Source organism: Chelonia mydas, chromosome 9 (genome assembly GCF_015237465.2).
Source record: "Chelonia mydas isolate rCheMyd1 chromosome 9, rCheMyd1.pri.v2, whole genome shotgun sequence".
Taxonomy (NCBI): Eukaryota; Metazoa; Chordata; order Testudines; family Cheloniidae; genus Chelonia; species Chelonia mydas.
In genome coordinates, this window is record NC_057855.1 from 82,112,093 (window position 1) to 82,127,228 (window position 15,136).

General features: G+C 44.0%; 1 protein-coding gene across 1 annotated transcript in view; it reads left to right on the top strand.

The window, feature by feature from the left end:
- The window catches only part of LHFPL1 (LHFPL tetraspan subfamily member 1), an 84,024-nt gene that overhangs the window by 49,348 nt on the left and 19,540 nt on the right, over positions 1-15,136 (top strand). The window contains exon 4 of the mRNA XM_007060157.4: positions 12,283-12,381. Coding sequence (XP_007060219.2) covers positions 12,283-12,381 — 99 coding nt within the window. The remainder of the gene's footprint in view (positions 1-12,282; positions 12,382-15,136) is intronic.

Here is a 15,136-nt window from a genome sequence, read left to right on the forward strand (position 1 = left end):
ACACCTCTGGTTACTTCAGTCATGCCTATTCCAGAATAAGGAGGACCCGGCCTTTCTGAACCCTCCTAATGCTTGTCTGCACAACAAGTTGCTGCACGGCAAGCCAGGATGTGACTCCACAGTGCCTCGGCTTGCTGTGTGGTAGTGTCTTGTGTGGACTCTGCTACAGCGCAGTGAAAGTCCCAGAGTGCGGCTTGGAATACTTCCGGCGGTAGTACGCCGAGCCGCGCTTCGGTACTTTCACTGTGTGATAGCAGTGTCTGCGCGGGCCATTACTGCGCTGCAGGCTCAGGAGTTGTAGATTCACCCCGGGACATGCCATTCGGCAACTTGCCGTGTAGACAAGCCCTGAGAGAGTTCAGAAAGGCCAGGCCCCTCTCACTGTAGAATGACAGGTTTCAGAGTAACAGCCGTGTTAGTCTGTATTCGCAAAAAGAAAAGGAGGACTTGTGGCACCTTAGAAACTAACCAATTTATTGGAGCATAAGCTTTCGTGAGCTACAGCTCACTTCATCGGATGCATACTGTGGAAAGTGTAGAAGATCTTTTTATACACTCAAAGCATGAAAAAATACCTCCCCCCACCCCACTCTCCTGCTGGTAATATTGTAAGGAGAGTGATCACTTTAGATAAGCTATTACCAGCAGGAGAGTGGGGTGGGGGGAGGTATTTTTTCATGCTTTGTGTGTATAAAAAGATCTTCTACACTTTCCACAGTATGCATCCGATGCAGTGAGCTGTAGCTCACGAAAGCGTATGCTCAAATAAATTAGTCAGTCTCTAAGGTGCCGCAAGTACTCCTTTTCACTGTAGAAGAGGCTTGCTGTGTAGACAATCCCGTGGCTATGTTTTCACTGCAAACAAGAGGTGCTGTCTTGTTGGGTGAGGGAGGGAAGTTGGCAGGGACCCACCATAGTTTGCGAGACAGAGAGGATAATATTTGTAGGTGTTTTTTTGGGAAAAAAAGGATAATTTTACCTGTGGGATGCTAGTGGCCTCTGGAAGCAGGGAGATAGCTCCCTCTGGTGGACACGGGACACTGTAGTTTTCACCTCAGCTAATCGAGGTCCACCCCAGGCAGGGCATATAGTGTCGATTTTGACTAGCTACATCCAGGTGAGAGCCACCTATGCCTTGACTCCACAAGGATGTTACGTTGTGGCAGTTCTCTGAGGTTAGTTATCTCCACATATAAATACACCTCTTCTTGCAGTCACAATATAGCTGTGGAGATGTTCCCCCAATGCAGCTTTCTACCTAGCATAACCCCCCTTGGCATTTTATCGGTCCTGCCCTCGTCTGTCTCCACAATTCTGTTATCATTATCTGTATTTCAGGACTGTGTCAAGACTGGGGCCCCCTTGTCCTGGGCACTATACACACACACAGCTAGAGACAAACCTGCCCTGCAGCGCTTACAATCGGAAGAGAGAAGACAAGAAGAGGGAAACTGAGGCACAGAATGGGGCAGGGACTTGCCCAGGGGCAGAAAACAGGCCAGTGTCAGGGCTGGCAACAGAACTCAGGTCACCTGAGTCCTTGTCCTGTGCCCTAGCCAGAACCCATTCCTATCCATAATGTCCTTCCTCCATACATATGGACCAGTGTAACCCCAGTTTGACACCCGCATCACTCCTTTGAAATCAGTCTGGTGTGAAGCGGGAGTGACACCTTGGTGAATCAGGCTCATTGTCTCCAGAACTGTGGGATACCAAAAGAATCCTACCTCTATCTCTGTCCTCTCTTCCCCATTCTTTGTTCAGTCCAAACTGATCAACTACTTGTCCCCTTCCTGTCTGCCTTCCATTCTCAGCTCCAGGCCTCCTACCCCCTCTGCCTTCATTCCCTCTCTGAGACTGCCTGCCATGCCTCAACCTTCTCTTCTCTCTCCTTCCCGGAGGGTTCCATACCCTCCTTGTGCCTGTTAGTAAATTACCATAGATGACGGATGGAAAATAAAAGGCAAAGCTTCCATCAGCTGCAGCAGCATTGCTCAAGGCGGGAGGTCCCTCAGTATACAATTACCAGCAGTGATTTGCCCCAGTGCCACTAACCCATCCTTGAAATATAGTTTTGCACTGGGGCAACTTATCACAGTTTCAAGTATCAGCACAAAACATGGCTTATGGCCTGTGGCTTTGCATGTCTACACTAGGGGTTTGCACCACTGCACCAGTAGTCAAAATCTCCACTGTAGCCAAGGCCTTAGTGTGTTGTCTGCATTTTCGTAATAAACTGGAACGTCTTTGTTTTCCCTCCCCAGTGTGATACTGCTAGTTTATTTACACAATAGCTGGAAAACCACGGAACACATAGCAAAGCACCACAGCAAACCAATGTGCAACTGCTTCCCTCTCACAAAGGAGGGCTATGAGCATAGAGGGCTAGACATATAAAACCATGGTGTGATGGATTGGAAGCAGCCATCTAGGCAATGCAAACAGGAGTTCCAAACACACAGCTGAGCTGGCACTAAGGGAGAAGTTTAAACAAAGGAGCCCTCGAGGAGTTGAAAATAAATCTCATTTGTGGGTGCTATATTCAAATGTGAAATCTATGTTTACACTAGGCTATCATCCCCCTCCTGGTTCTGATCTCCGTTATGTCAGTATAAATTCCAAAGAACGCCACCGATACCAGAATCTGGCTGCCACACTGTAGGGAACTGAAGTCAGTGGGAACTAGGGCTGCTCAGCACCTCCGAAAATCAGCTCACTACTATTTTCTCTAAGGCTGTCCCTCTGTATTAAGATGTCCTCATATGTGGGTGCTGTGCATAATATAGATAACTCATTGCCATGAGGCTTTCAGCTGCACAAGCCCCAGAAATCAGCACCATGAAGGATGAAGAACTATTTCTGGGAAATAGTGTTACATTTGGATTATTTTTTAAAATGTGATAAATATTGGAACGTTCGTAATTGCCTCCTTTTATGCTCTAGCTTGGCATGCAATGGGCTTGTCTAGGCAGCTGGTTGTGTTTGTTGGAGACCGCTTCCATCTGAACAAAACAAAGAGGCATTGTTTAAAAATGCACATCTAGCCTTATTGGCAAGAACCGTAGGATTACAAGGATGGTGCCAGAATCCAAACGCTTTAATTGACTGCTGTCCGAGTCCCTCCACCATCCAGAGCTCTGTAATGGATGCATTTCTCTCCAGGATCTCCTCCCATCCCATCTGACCAGAAGGATTTATTCATCATAGTGATCTATGTCATCCTCAGCAACAGAGTACAAATTGCTTTCAACAGATCTTGGCAGAATCAGGCAACTTGCCCTGGGACATCAGATTATAACAGCGGGGTAGCAGTGTTCTGCACAGTGGTATAAAGGGGAGGAAGAAAGGGTTTGTCGTTAAGGCCCAGGACTGTATTCATTAGATCTCGGTTCAGTTCTTGACTCTGCTACAGACTCTTTGTGTGGCCTTGGGTCAGACACTTAATCTCCCTGCACTCTGGTTCCCCATCTATAAAATAAGGACAATAATACTTCCTTAAGTTATTGTGGGGGAGAACCTACTAACGTTAGTGAAGGGCTTGAATCCTACAGCAGTGAAGGAAGAAGCACCACAATATCTTGACACCAATGGATGTTACCTCCTCTTGTGATGGATGTGATAATTTTCAGTTAAGGAAAATAAATAGTCCAGATTCTTGGCTTTGCTGGGGCTGCTTTGCATCTCTCTAGCAGTGCAAAGCAGCCATGAACCCAGAAGATTCATCCCTGTACAAGGAGAATCCACAGGTGGTACAGAGCGTATACTTTCGTGGTTCCTGGCTGCTAGACTAGCTCCGGGGAGTGTAAGTAATTTATATTGGACGATGGGCTGGCCCCAGGATCAGGGGAGCCCCTCTCTGGCCCTGCATCAAGTGCAGCATGGCCAGACCAGCAAATCAGGCACATTATTCTTTGATGATGGGAGAGTGGAGACAGCTGCAGGTTTCACAGGTTTAGATGAACAGAGATAGAGGATGGCAAAGAGGTCTAAGCATCAGGTTTGAAATACCTACAGTCCCTGCCATCAGGGCTAGGAATCCCAGCAGGGCTGACTCAGCTTTTGACCTTTCCATGAATCTCCTGTTTGGCTGATTGTACATCCCTTGGGCAGGTCCTCGATCTTCTCCATGCCAAACCACTCCTTAGTCTCAGTTCCCTGTGGAGCAGTTCAACCACCTCCACCTTCCATGTAGACCAGGGTAGATCCATTCATGGAGCATGCCCTACATGTGTAGAGTAGGGGACTTTGCTGCCAAGCTACATTCTGGGCAGAGTCTGCAATTCCCCACCACAGTCGTGTTTGCCTAGTTATTCAATTTAAATGCAATCTTTTTGATGTTGGTTCCATATAGTCTCATGGCCTATGCTACACTGTGAGAAACAAGAATGATGTAAGATACATCACTGGGTTGCATGTACGTTAGCAGAAATCACTCCCTGGGTGACTATTCCTGCTGAAGAACTAGTTTTCAGATTATGTTCATAGAATATCAGGGGTGGAAGGGACCTCAGGAGGTCACCTAGTCCAACCCCCTGCTCAAAGCAGGACCAATCCCCAACTAAATGTTGCATTGTTGCATTGTTCTACTTAATTTCTGTTGGCAAGCCTGTTATGTGTTTTCTTCAGGACCAAGCAACAGGAACATCTGACCACAAGGATTTATTCGTCATACTAATCTAGCAACTTTTGAGTATGTTCTGCTGCCATCTATCTAGCTCCCAAGGTAGTTCGCATTACTACACAGCCCTATGAGAGACTGAAGGCTGTTTTATTTTTACATTGAAGATTGGCCAGAACCATGAAGTTCAGGTCTGGATATGAACTGCCTCAGAATACTTTTACATGTGGGGATCTGGTTTGGGCTTGTCTTATTAAGGTTGCTGAACACTGGTTTCCCTGAATTTCCATTTCTACTTATCCCATTGAAGCATACCTCAAAAAATAATTGTTGCTCAGTATTTTAGGTGTCAACCTACGTTTCCAAAAAATAAAGGACAGCTGTATGAAAACTGCAGGTCAAAGTTTATTTTGAAAGGTCACTACCTCGCAGTGTTTCCCTATTCATCATGTGTGATCAGGGCTTAAATTCTCATAGAGTATTTCCTGGAGCCCACCACGCCTTCCCACCCCCATTCTCCGCAGGGCATGCTGGGGCTCAGGGCTCCAGGCTTCAGTCGCGGGGCCCCAGGGACCCCCTGAAACTGGCCCGCAGACTCTGGGTTGAGAACCGCAACAGCATGAGGCTGGAGTCAAGGTTTGAAAATATTTGCCAGAGCTCTGGACAGCTCTGGCTGAATTTAAGCCCTGCGTGTGATCCTTCGTACGGTTATTGCTTGAATATATATTTTTCCGCCAGTCAAATGCTTCTTAGTTCTCAAACTGGGGGTCATGACCCCTCAGGGGGTCACAAGGTTATTACTTGGGGGGTCGTGAGCTGTCAGCCTCCACCCCAAACCCTGCTTTGCCTCCAGCATTTGTAATGGTGTTAAATATAAAAAAAATGTGGTTTTAATTTATAAAGGGGGGGGTCGCACTCAGAGGCTTGCTGTGTGAAAGGGGTCACCAGTACAAAAGTCTGAGAACCACTGTCTTAGTAGATCTTAATTGGGTACAGGTCATGGGCTGTTAAGCACCAAGTACATAAAAGGAGGGGTTAATTCCCCTAATAACAAATAATTAAAAATCAATCATCATTAAATAAAAATATGCCCAAGAGCAATGCATGTTCCTGAACAATGATGAACCAACATGGCTTGTGGCTACTGTCTCCTGACAATCCTGCCACGCAGGTAGCAGGTTATAGAACACTGTAATTGGATGAATCAGCTTGTCTCTTTCCTTCCTTGGGAAGAATTTGTATTGCTTAGTTAGCCATCATAGCCAATGACCACCCAGCTAATGTCAGTGCCATAGAGCAATACGCAAGCGTAGACTCAGGTTTAAATAATTTCATACCGCAGCACAAGTAAACCACTCTAAGTACTATCTTTACCAGGTGCATTGCCTAGCTAATGTACATTCCAGATAAAGGCGCTAGTCATGTTATTTTAAAAGAAAACATTTCTTCACCTAGTAGTTTTACAGGTTTTTTTAGAAGGCTTCAGGAGATTTGTAATTGAAATGATGATATTTGTATAATGACCCTGCTTAAAGGCCCCAATCAGGGATCGAGCCCCATTGTGCCAGGCACTGCACACACATAGACTAAAAAGCTTCCTGATGTCTACTGATTCTCAACCCGTCCAGCTTCTCACAGTGTTGATTCATATGTGCTTGCAAAACTCTCTGGATTTTATGAAAGGCATAGAAGGTTCTCGGCAGTAGGTGCATTAACTGAAATACATCTCGGGGAGAAGTGCAATTCGTTTCCAGTCAGAGCAATCTCAGCATGGCAAAAAGTGCGGAGAAAATGGGTCCATTAAGACTTAGACCTCAGATACATTTTCCTTTCACTTTGAGCCCAGCACTACACATCAGTTTGTTTACTAGCCACAGAGACAGACAGCAAGCCCCCTGCAAGTTTGTCCTATCAGAGTAAACAGCGGGTTGCCAAGGTTAATCTTCTGCAGCGATGGCCTGGCTGTAATATCCCCAGGAGACTAGATACGTCACTTCCACACATGAGTTCTGTGCCCCTTTTGCTGGTGATCGAAACAGGCCTTTTGTCCCTCCATTCACTGAAGTGTAACATTCTCCATCTGAAAAGGCCACAGAGCATTATGGTGAGTTTTGCTGTTTAACCCTTTGGACACGGGTATTTTTTAGGCTTCCAGCCTTATGAATGCTGTAGGGGGAACACACAAAATACGTTAGAAATGTGATACATTTTTCATTCGTATTTGCTTCCCACATAAATGCCGCCTGGCAAGTTGTATGTATAATATTTGTATAGTAGCAGTAAATATATTGGATGTCCTCCCTTTAAACATTCCTATGGCTAGGCGCCTGGCCAATGCTGGTGTTCTCAAAGTTAAGTGCTCAGTGCTATACTCTGAAGCATGCCAGGGCCCAGCCTCCGCAGAGTCCCAGGCATCCCTCCTGTTGCACTGACTCCTCCCCCCACCGGTCAAAAGTGCAAGGATCACACCTGGATGGTGCAAGGCACGGCAAGTTTCAATTAATGCAAACATCATATCTAGCTAAGGTCGAGCGTGCATATTAAATGCATGATCCTAGCATCATGCCCATGTGATCCTTGCACCTTTGCCAATGTGAGGCCTCCTCATACTTCGTCCTGGAGGTCCAGATTCATCCCATTCCCAGTGCAAGATATGCTTGGTGGCCTGCCTCCTCCTTACACCTTATCCTTGGTTCCAGCATCCCTCCTACTGACTCAAATTCTGCAACCCTTCATAGGCTTTTGTAGCCAGCAATGAAATGCTGATGCACTATTTCGTGGAAGTGTTTACTGCAAAGGAGATAATATTTTCCATACTATCCAGCTTCACAGTCAGTATTGGGCAGATAGCACGGCTAATTATTGCACATGCAGCCAGTGCTAAATACGTGGGTTTGACGTCATCCCTGCCCTGTGTATTTGTCTGTCAGGTATCACCCTAGTTTTCAAGCAGTAACATCAGAAAGCAACATCACCAGGGAAAACTGATCAGTTCCCCCTTCTAATAAGATGTAATATAGGAAATGCTGAAAAGTGCAAATATACTGCCGGATAATTTACTTACTACTTCATTTTTAAGAATACGCCCTTAAGGGCTTCCGTTAGCCCTTTCATCGAGTATAATGGGATTAGTTGTCAGTTACGAGTCCACAAAATGCATTTTTGGCTTCGTGCCTTTTACTTCTCTGAAAGGATTGGGCGTGGGGGTGCGGCTGCACGTGTATATTATATTATTTGGAGATGCTCTCGGGGGATATGGCTGACTGCCACTAGAGTATGCATTGGCTTCTCAGCCCAGACGGCATTAGTGTCAAGCTGTGTTCATACTGTTGTTATTCTCCCGGTATGACTTCTATCCAGATACATTTTTCAGAGTAGCAGCCGTGTTCGTCTGTATTTGCAAAAAAAACAGGAGTACTTGTGGCACCTTAGAGACTAACAAATTTATTTGAGCATAAGCTTTCGTGAGCTACAGCTCACTTCATTGGATGCTTATGCTCAAATAAATTTGTTAGTCTCTAAGGTGCCACAAGTACTCCTGTTCTTTTTATCCAGATACACTCCACCTGAGGGGAGTTTTCTCAGGCTCTAATTTTTAGTCTTTGATAGTGTCAGATGAGGGGGAAAAATGTTTCACTAACTAATATAAATTGTAAATAAATTCAACTGGGCAGTTTCCCCTTTTGTATTTGGGTTCTGTGAATATTCTGGGGAATGAGTTTACTGGCAGGAATGTCATCAGACAGTGATATTTTTTAAGTAGGGCAGTCGATTAATTGCAGTTAACTCATGCGATTAACTAAAAGAATTAATTGCGATTAAAAATATTAATCGCGATTAATCAGTTTTAATCGCACCGTTAAACAAGAGACTACCAATTGAAATTTATTAACTATTTTGGATTTTTTTTACATTTTCATATGTATCTTGTCTTCTGTGTTGAAACTGATATTAAAGTGTATATTTTGATAACAAATATTTGCACTGTAAAAATGATAAACAGAAGAAATAATATTTTTCAATTCACCTCATACAAGTACTGTAGTGCAATCTCTTTGTCCTGAAAGTGCAACTTACAAATGTAGATTTATGTTTTTGTTACATAACTGCACTCAAAAACAAAACAATGTAAAACTTCAGGGGCTACAAGTCCAGTCAGTTCTACTTCTTTTTCAGCCAATAGCTGAGACAAACAAGTTTGTTTACATTTACAGGAGCTACTGCTGCCCTCTTCTTATTTACAATGTCACCAGAAAGTGAGAACAGGCATTTGCATGGCACTTTTGTAGCCAGCATTACAAGGTATTTACGTGCCAGAAATGCTAAATATTTGTATGCCCCTTCATGCTTTGGCCACCATTCCAGAGGACATGTTTCCATACCGATGATGCTCATTAAAAAATAATGCGTTAATTAAATTTGTGACTGAACTCCTTGGTGGAGAATTGTACATCCCCTGCTCTGTTTTACCTGCATACTGCCATATATGTCATTTTATGGCAGTCTAGGATGATGACCCAGCACATGTTGTTGTTCGTTTTAAGAACACTTTCACTGCAGATTTGACAAAACGCAAAGAAGGTACCAATGTGAGATTTCTAAAGATAGCTACAACACTTGACCCGAGGTTCAGGAATCTGAAATGCTGTCCAAAATCTGAGAGGGACGAGGTGTGGAGCATGCTTTCAGAAGTCTTAAAAGAGCAACACTCTGATGCGGAAACTACCAAAAAAGAAAATCAACCTTCTGCTGGTGGCATCTGACTCAGATAATGAAAATGAACATGTCGGGCCGCACTGCTTTGGATGGTTTTTGAGCAGAACCCATCATCAACATGGATGCATATCCCCTGGAATGGTGGTTGAAGCATGAAGGGACATATGAATCTTTAGCGCATCTGGCATGTAAATATCTTGCAACGCCGGCTACAAGAGAACGCCTGTTCTCACTTTCAGGTGACATTGTAAACAAGAATCCGGCAGCAATATCGCCTGCAAATGTAACCAAACGTGTTTGTCTGAGCGATTGGCTGAACAAGAAGTAGGACTGAGTGGACTTGCAGGCTCTAAAATTTTACATTGTTTTATTTTTGAATGCAGTATTTTTGTGCATAATTCTACATTTGTAAGTTCAACTTTCATGATAAAGAAATTGCACAACAGTACTTGCATTAGGTGAATTGAAAAATACTATTTCTTTTGTCTTTTTACAGTGCAAACACTTGTAATCAAAAATAAAATATAAAGTGAGCACTGTACACTTTGTATTCTGTGTTGTAATTGAAATCAATATATTTGAAAATGTAGAAAACATCCAAAAATATTTAAATAAATGGTATTCTATTGTTTAACAGTGTGATTAATTGTGATTAATTTTTTTTTAATCGCTTGACAGCCCTATTTTTAAGCAAATATTGGAGGACGGTAGCAGCAAACGAATCTCAGATTTGTAATCTGCACTGTGGAAGGAGCAGCTTCTCAGCTGGTGTCATTGGCATAGTGCAACTGGTTTTTGCAGAGCTACACTGATTTACACCAGACGAGGACCGGACCCTAAGAATAACATTCATCCAATCAAGGACCAGAAACATACCAGATGACCTGTGTGTCCAATCAAAACAACTTGTATTTCAAAGGTCAATTACTAAATGCTCACAGAAGCTGTTTGCTTCAAAAATTCAAAGATCATTGGCTGAATAATCATGAAATTTTAGAAATTCATGTTCCTTTTCTGGATAATCAGAACAGACGAAGAGGCAACATTCATTGTATAAACTACACACATCCGAATTATTCACCTCCCTTGTACTGAGCCCCTTAAATCCCATTGCTTTAAGGGAGTTCAGCACCTGACAGGATGGAGCCCATTGTAAACTTGGTTAGAAAATTGTAGCTGTGATACTGAGGGGTATGGGGATGTGTGTGTGTGTTTGCATGTTACTCACTAGCATACTTTACAGGCAGTAGTCAGCTCTTCAAAATATTTGTCCCAGAAGAGAGAGAGAGAGAGAGAGAGAGAGAATTCAAAGCAACTTTGCATCATTAAACAGCTGAGAACGATGATGGACCCAGCAGGAGACCCAACATCCACTTGAAGGAGCACAGTGTATTTATCATTCTCTGCTGGATTGTTACATTCTATGATTATCTACTGGAAGCACATATCCTGGCAAGCCATTTACAGCAGTCAGTGACTGCTGAGTTGATCCAGGGAAGACAACGACAGCACAGATTACACAGGGCAGGACCAGTTACTGAACCAGAACTGAGCTTTGCTGCATTGCTACGTCACCAAACAAACAAAAACAAAACCAACCTAAAGCCCAGGAGTTGGAAACCCAAATCAGAGAGATGCTCAGTTGGACAGGTTTTCTGTTCAGTCCCAACCTTGTCGTTGCAGAGCAAATGGTTGCAATCTTTTTTGGGGGCAGGCACAATTTTCTGCAGTGCTGCCACTGATCCTCTTGATGGCTCATTACACATACATGCTGGGCTTACAGTGTGTGTGTGTGTTGGAGGAGAAGGTCACAGACCCAGCACAACAAGCAAGCAAACAAACAAATAAATAAAGGAATCAAGCCGGGTCACTGAGGCATGCACTTTAAGCACCCGTTTTACCAAAGCTGCTGCTCCCCGATTATGAAAGACTCTCCCAGCACAAGTTTTCAGACCACTGTAAGCACTACACGCACGTACTCCCCTTCTTCTGATTCTTGGCCAGAACTGGGCGCATATGACGAGCATGTTGAATATTTGTTTGACTTTTTAACTGAGTTTGCTTCAATTCCGTACGCATTCCTATAGGGTCCTTACGGCCTGTTATGGCACTTGATGTGTTTCTCTGTCTAGCTGACTTTTGTTTTAGATGAAGCAAGAAACAACAATTGTCCAGAGACCTATTCTGCTTTTAGTCAAATCAGGAGTAACTCAATGGCCCAAAGTCACCACCAGAGCGAGAACTCAGTGGTTCCCTCTCTAACATTGCATGTCTGAAACATAACAATACACGGCAGCGGCCCCATCCAGCAAGGTAGGCCCTTCTACATTTAATGGCGCAGTACAGAGGAGACGGAATAGCAGCATCACCATGGGCCAATGTGGCTGAGCTCTGTGAGTTTGTCCACACTGCAATTAAACACCCACAGCTGGCCTGTGCCAGCTGATGGGACTTGAGGCTGTAAAATTGCAGTGGAGATGTTTGGGCTCAGGCTGGAGCCTCAGCTCTGGGACTCTGCCGGGCTGCAGCCAGAGCCCAAATGTCTACACTGCAATTTTACAGCCCTGCAGCCCAAGCCCTGTGAGTGTGAGTCAGCTGCGAGGGGCCAGCCAAGGGTGTTTAATTGCAGTGTAGACACAGTCTCAGTGTCCTCTCTCTTAGCAGCCAGAGATCTTGATTTCTCAGAACACTAGCTTTGCTTTCAAACCGCATTTGTTTCTACTGAGGCTTTTTATTGAATTGTGTCAATTCCCACTCCCCTGTTAATCTTCAATGAGGTTTTCAGAAACATCTATTTGATGATGAATGAAATAAAATCTGCAGCCTAAAAGTCTGTGTTTCTAGGGATCCTGTCACAACAACCCCAGAGTGGTGGAGTTTTATTTGGTTTTTAAAACTTCTGTGGGACGTCTTTACATTTCTGTCTCTCTTTCTCTCTCTCTTTCTAGGGCTGTTGATAAGCTCAGGCTGTGCTTTGTACCCCTTAGGATGGAACAGCCCAGAAATACAGCAGACATGTGGGAATGCCTCCAAGCAATTTCAGTTAGGTAAGGCAGCCCTGGAAAGGAGAACACCGAATGGCTAATGGGTTTTTACACATATTCTCTCTAGTTAATCACCTTATATGAGTCCTGAATCAATGACAACAATAAGAAAAGGAGTACTTGTGGCACCTTAGAGACTAACCAATTTATTTGAGCATAAGCTTTTGTGAGCTACAGCTCACTTCATCGGATGCATCCGATGAAGTGAGCTGTAGCTCACGAAAGCTTATGCTCAAATAAATTGGTTAGTCTCTAAGGTGCCACAAGTACTCCTTTCCTTTTTGCGAATACAGACTAACACGGCTGTTACTCTGAAAAATGACACCAATGTTATTCATCTCAGCCAGCACCTATGCTGGCCTGGTAGGTTCAGCTGTTGTGGCTGCTGTCAGTATCATGGGTCATATCACACCTCTGCCTTCTGCAACTTGTGGGATTTTCATTTTCTTTTGTTTAAAGTTGACTAGAGAGCTACCTCCCAGCCCTATTGCTAATGCTCTTTCTTTGATGACTGGAGCAGCTGATTGTGACTGTCGGGTAAAACAATACGTAGCGTATCTGAAAAGTTGATCTGAGGCACTTGTTATCTGGATTGATGCCCTATTGTGCAAGGTGCTGTACAGAGAGATAGGCAGATGTGCACCAGTGCAAGGGGTGCTTCTTTGAGGCACCAGTAGATATGTATCCCTGTATCTTCAAAGTCATGCACAATATACAAACATTAAGTAGTGAGCCCCATAATACTTTATATTTCCTTGTTTCTTTTTCTTTTTTTTTTTAGTATTTTGCTAAGAAAATGCTTGTGATCCGACAGAGAATGAAGCCCTCTGTTTATCCACAGGACAGATGTAGCATAGGCAACAACTATGCAAACTTCTTTGCCAATGTTCCCAGAGCTGACAAGCTTAGACTGACCTGGAAGGACCACCTCTGCTGGGGACAGAGGAGGTCAGTTTCCATGGCTCATTCGTTCCGAGGGTTGCCAAACCTCCAGGATTGTCCAGGAGTCTCCAGGAATTAAAGATGAATCTTTAATTAAAGATTATCGTGTGATGAAACCTTCGGGAATACATCCAACCAAAACTGGCAACCCTCTTTGCTCCTGGGATTGTTGACAATGAGGGCAATTAGCATCAACTGTGGAAGCCCTTTCTGTAATACGGATATTTGTCCACTAGGTACTGGCCTAAGACCACAAATTCATTCCATGGAGCCAATAAACAGCTCTCCAATGGTATTAACTTTTGCTCATTTTTAGAAGTGGCTGTGTTTGAATCTGTTTTAGGTTTGGGCTTAGGACTGGTGTTTGGGTTTGGAGCTGAATTGGGATTTGGGTATAAGGTGTTAAAACCTTTTGAGTAGTTCTCATGAGATTTCAGCTCCCCAATGGTAGAAGTTTGTGAGATCAGCTGATCTCATGAGGTTTGCAGATTTGCTGAGCTTGAGACACTTCCTCCCTTGTGGGCTACCTCTGAACCTAGACTTCAAAGTGGGTCCCTTTGGCAGCTGATCAGGAATCAAAATCACAGAGAGATGGTTTGGATCTAAGGATTCAGAACTGAACCCATCCCCCCCAAAAGCCTACTGGGCTTGGACTCAGGGTTTGGATGTTGGCTCAACTCTAACAATTATTGATTTGAGTCAGATTTGAATTGGCAACCCAGGGTAAAGACTCTATACTGCATTATCATCCCCCTGAGTCACCCATTACCCCAGAGACATCTCATCCCTTTCTAAGGCAGAAGGGCATCTTTTCTTTGATTCTACAAAGCATCCAACATGTGTTTTAACTTTAAGCACATGACTTCAACGGCACCCAAGCACATGCTTAACATTATGCATGCACTCAAGGGCTCTGCTGAATCGGGGCCTTGCGGGATGCTTTGATCTAGGCATGCTAAATATAAGCCTTTGTATCAGGGGATCACTTTCTACTGTGGCTTTGAAGGGGACAGAGAATGCACCAAGAAGGGATAATATTATGTAAAACCCCCTCTCAGGAGGATCAGCACAATGGAAAACTATTCCTGACAGTGGAGTTCTTCTGTAAACTGTCTCAGCTCCCTTGAGTACAATGTGCCGTCTACATCAAGCACACGGGGAGGACTGGGGAAGGAGGAGACGAGCTTCTTCCTGGCAGAGCTCTCTTTACTGCAGACTCCTCTGAGATAACAACAGATCAGGGCTGCAGTGTACATGGATCACGGGGGAATGAAGCTTATGACAAATGGGCTGAGGCCAATTACAGATGATCAAAGCATCTCTCCTATATATTCTAGCCCACAGCTTTATTTTTTCTTAATCAAATTAAGCCATAAAATAGCATTTAACTTGCTGTCTGCTGCACTCAGAGGTACTGCTGATTTCTTGTTAATGTCAGATACACGTTCTGTTTGGTTAGGCCCTTGTACCACACCTCTCACCAGGGTATCCGAGCTTCTCAGTGGAGAAGCTCTCACCTTAAAGTGAAGTGACACTCAGAAAAGTGACTGTAAAAAAAAAAAAGGGGGGGGGCGGGGAGGGGGAAGAAAAAAAAAGATTCACAATTCCAGGTGAAATCTACTCAGTTCAAAAATAAAACCAGTGACTTTTCCCAGTTGCTCGCTGAAGTAGAAAGTTGTTTAAATTATTGTACTCTGGGATTTTCAAACAGAGAGTTAGGCAGCTGGTTCCCTTTGAAAGACACCCAACTCCCATTGACTGGATCCCTTACAGCCTTTGAAAATCCTAGCCCTGGTCTTTATTGTAAGCAGCTCTG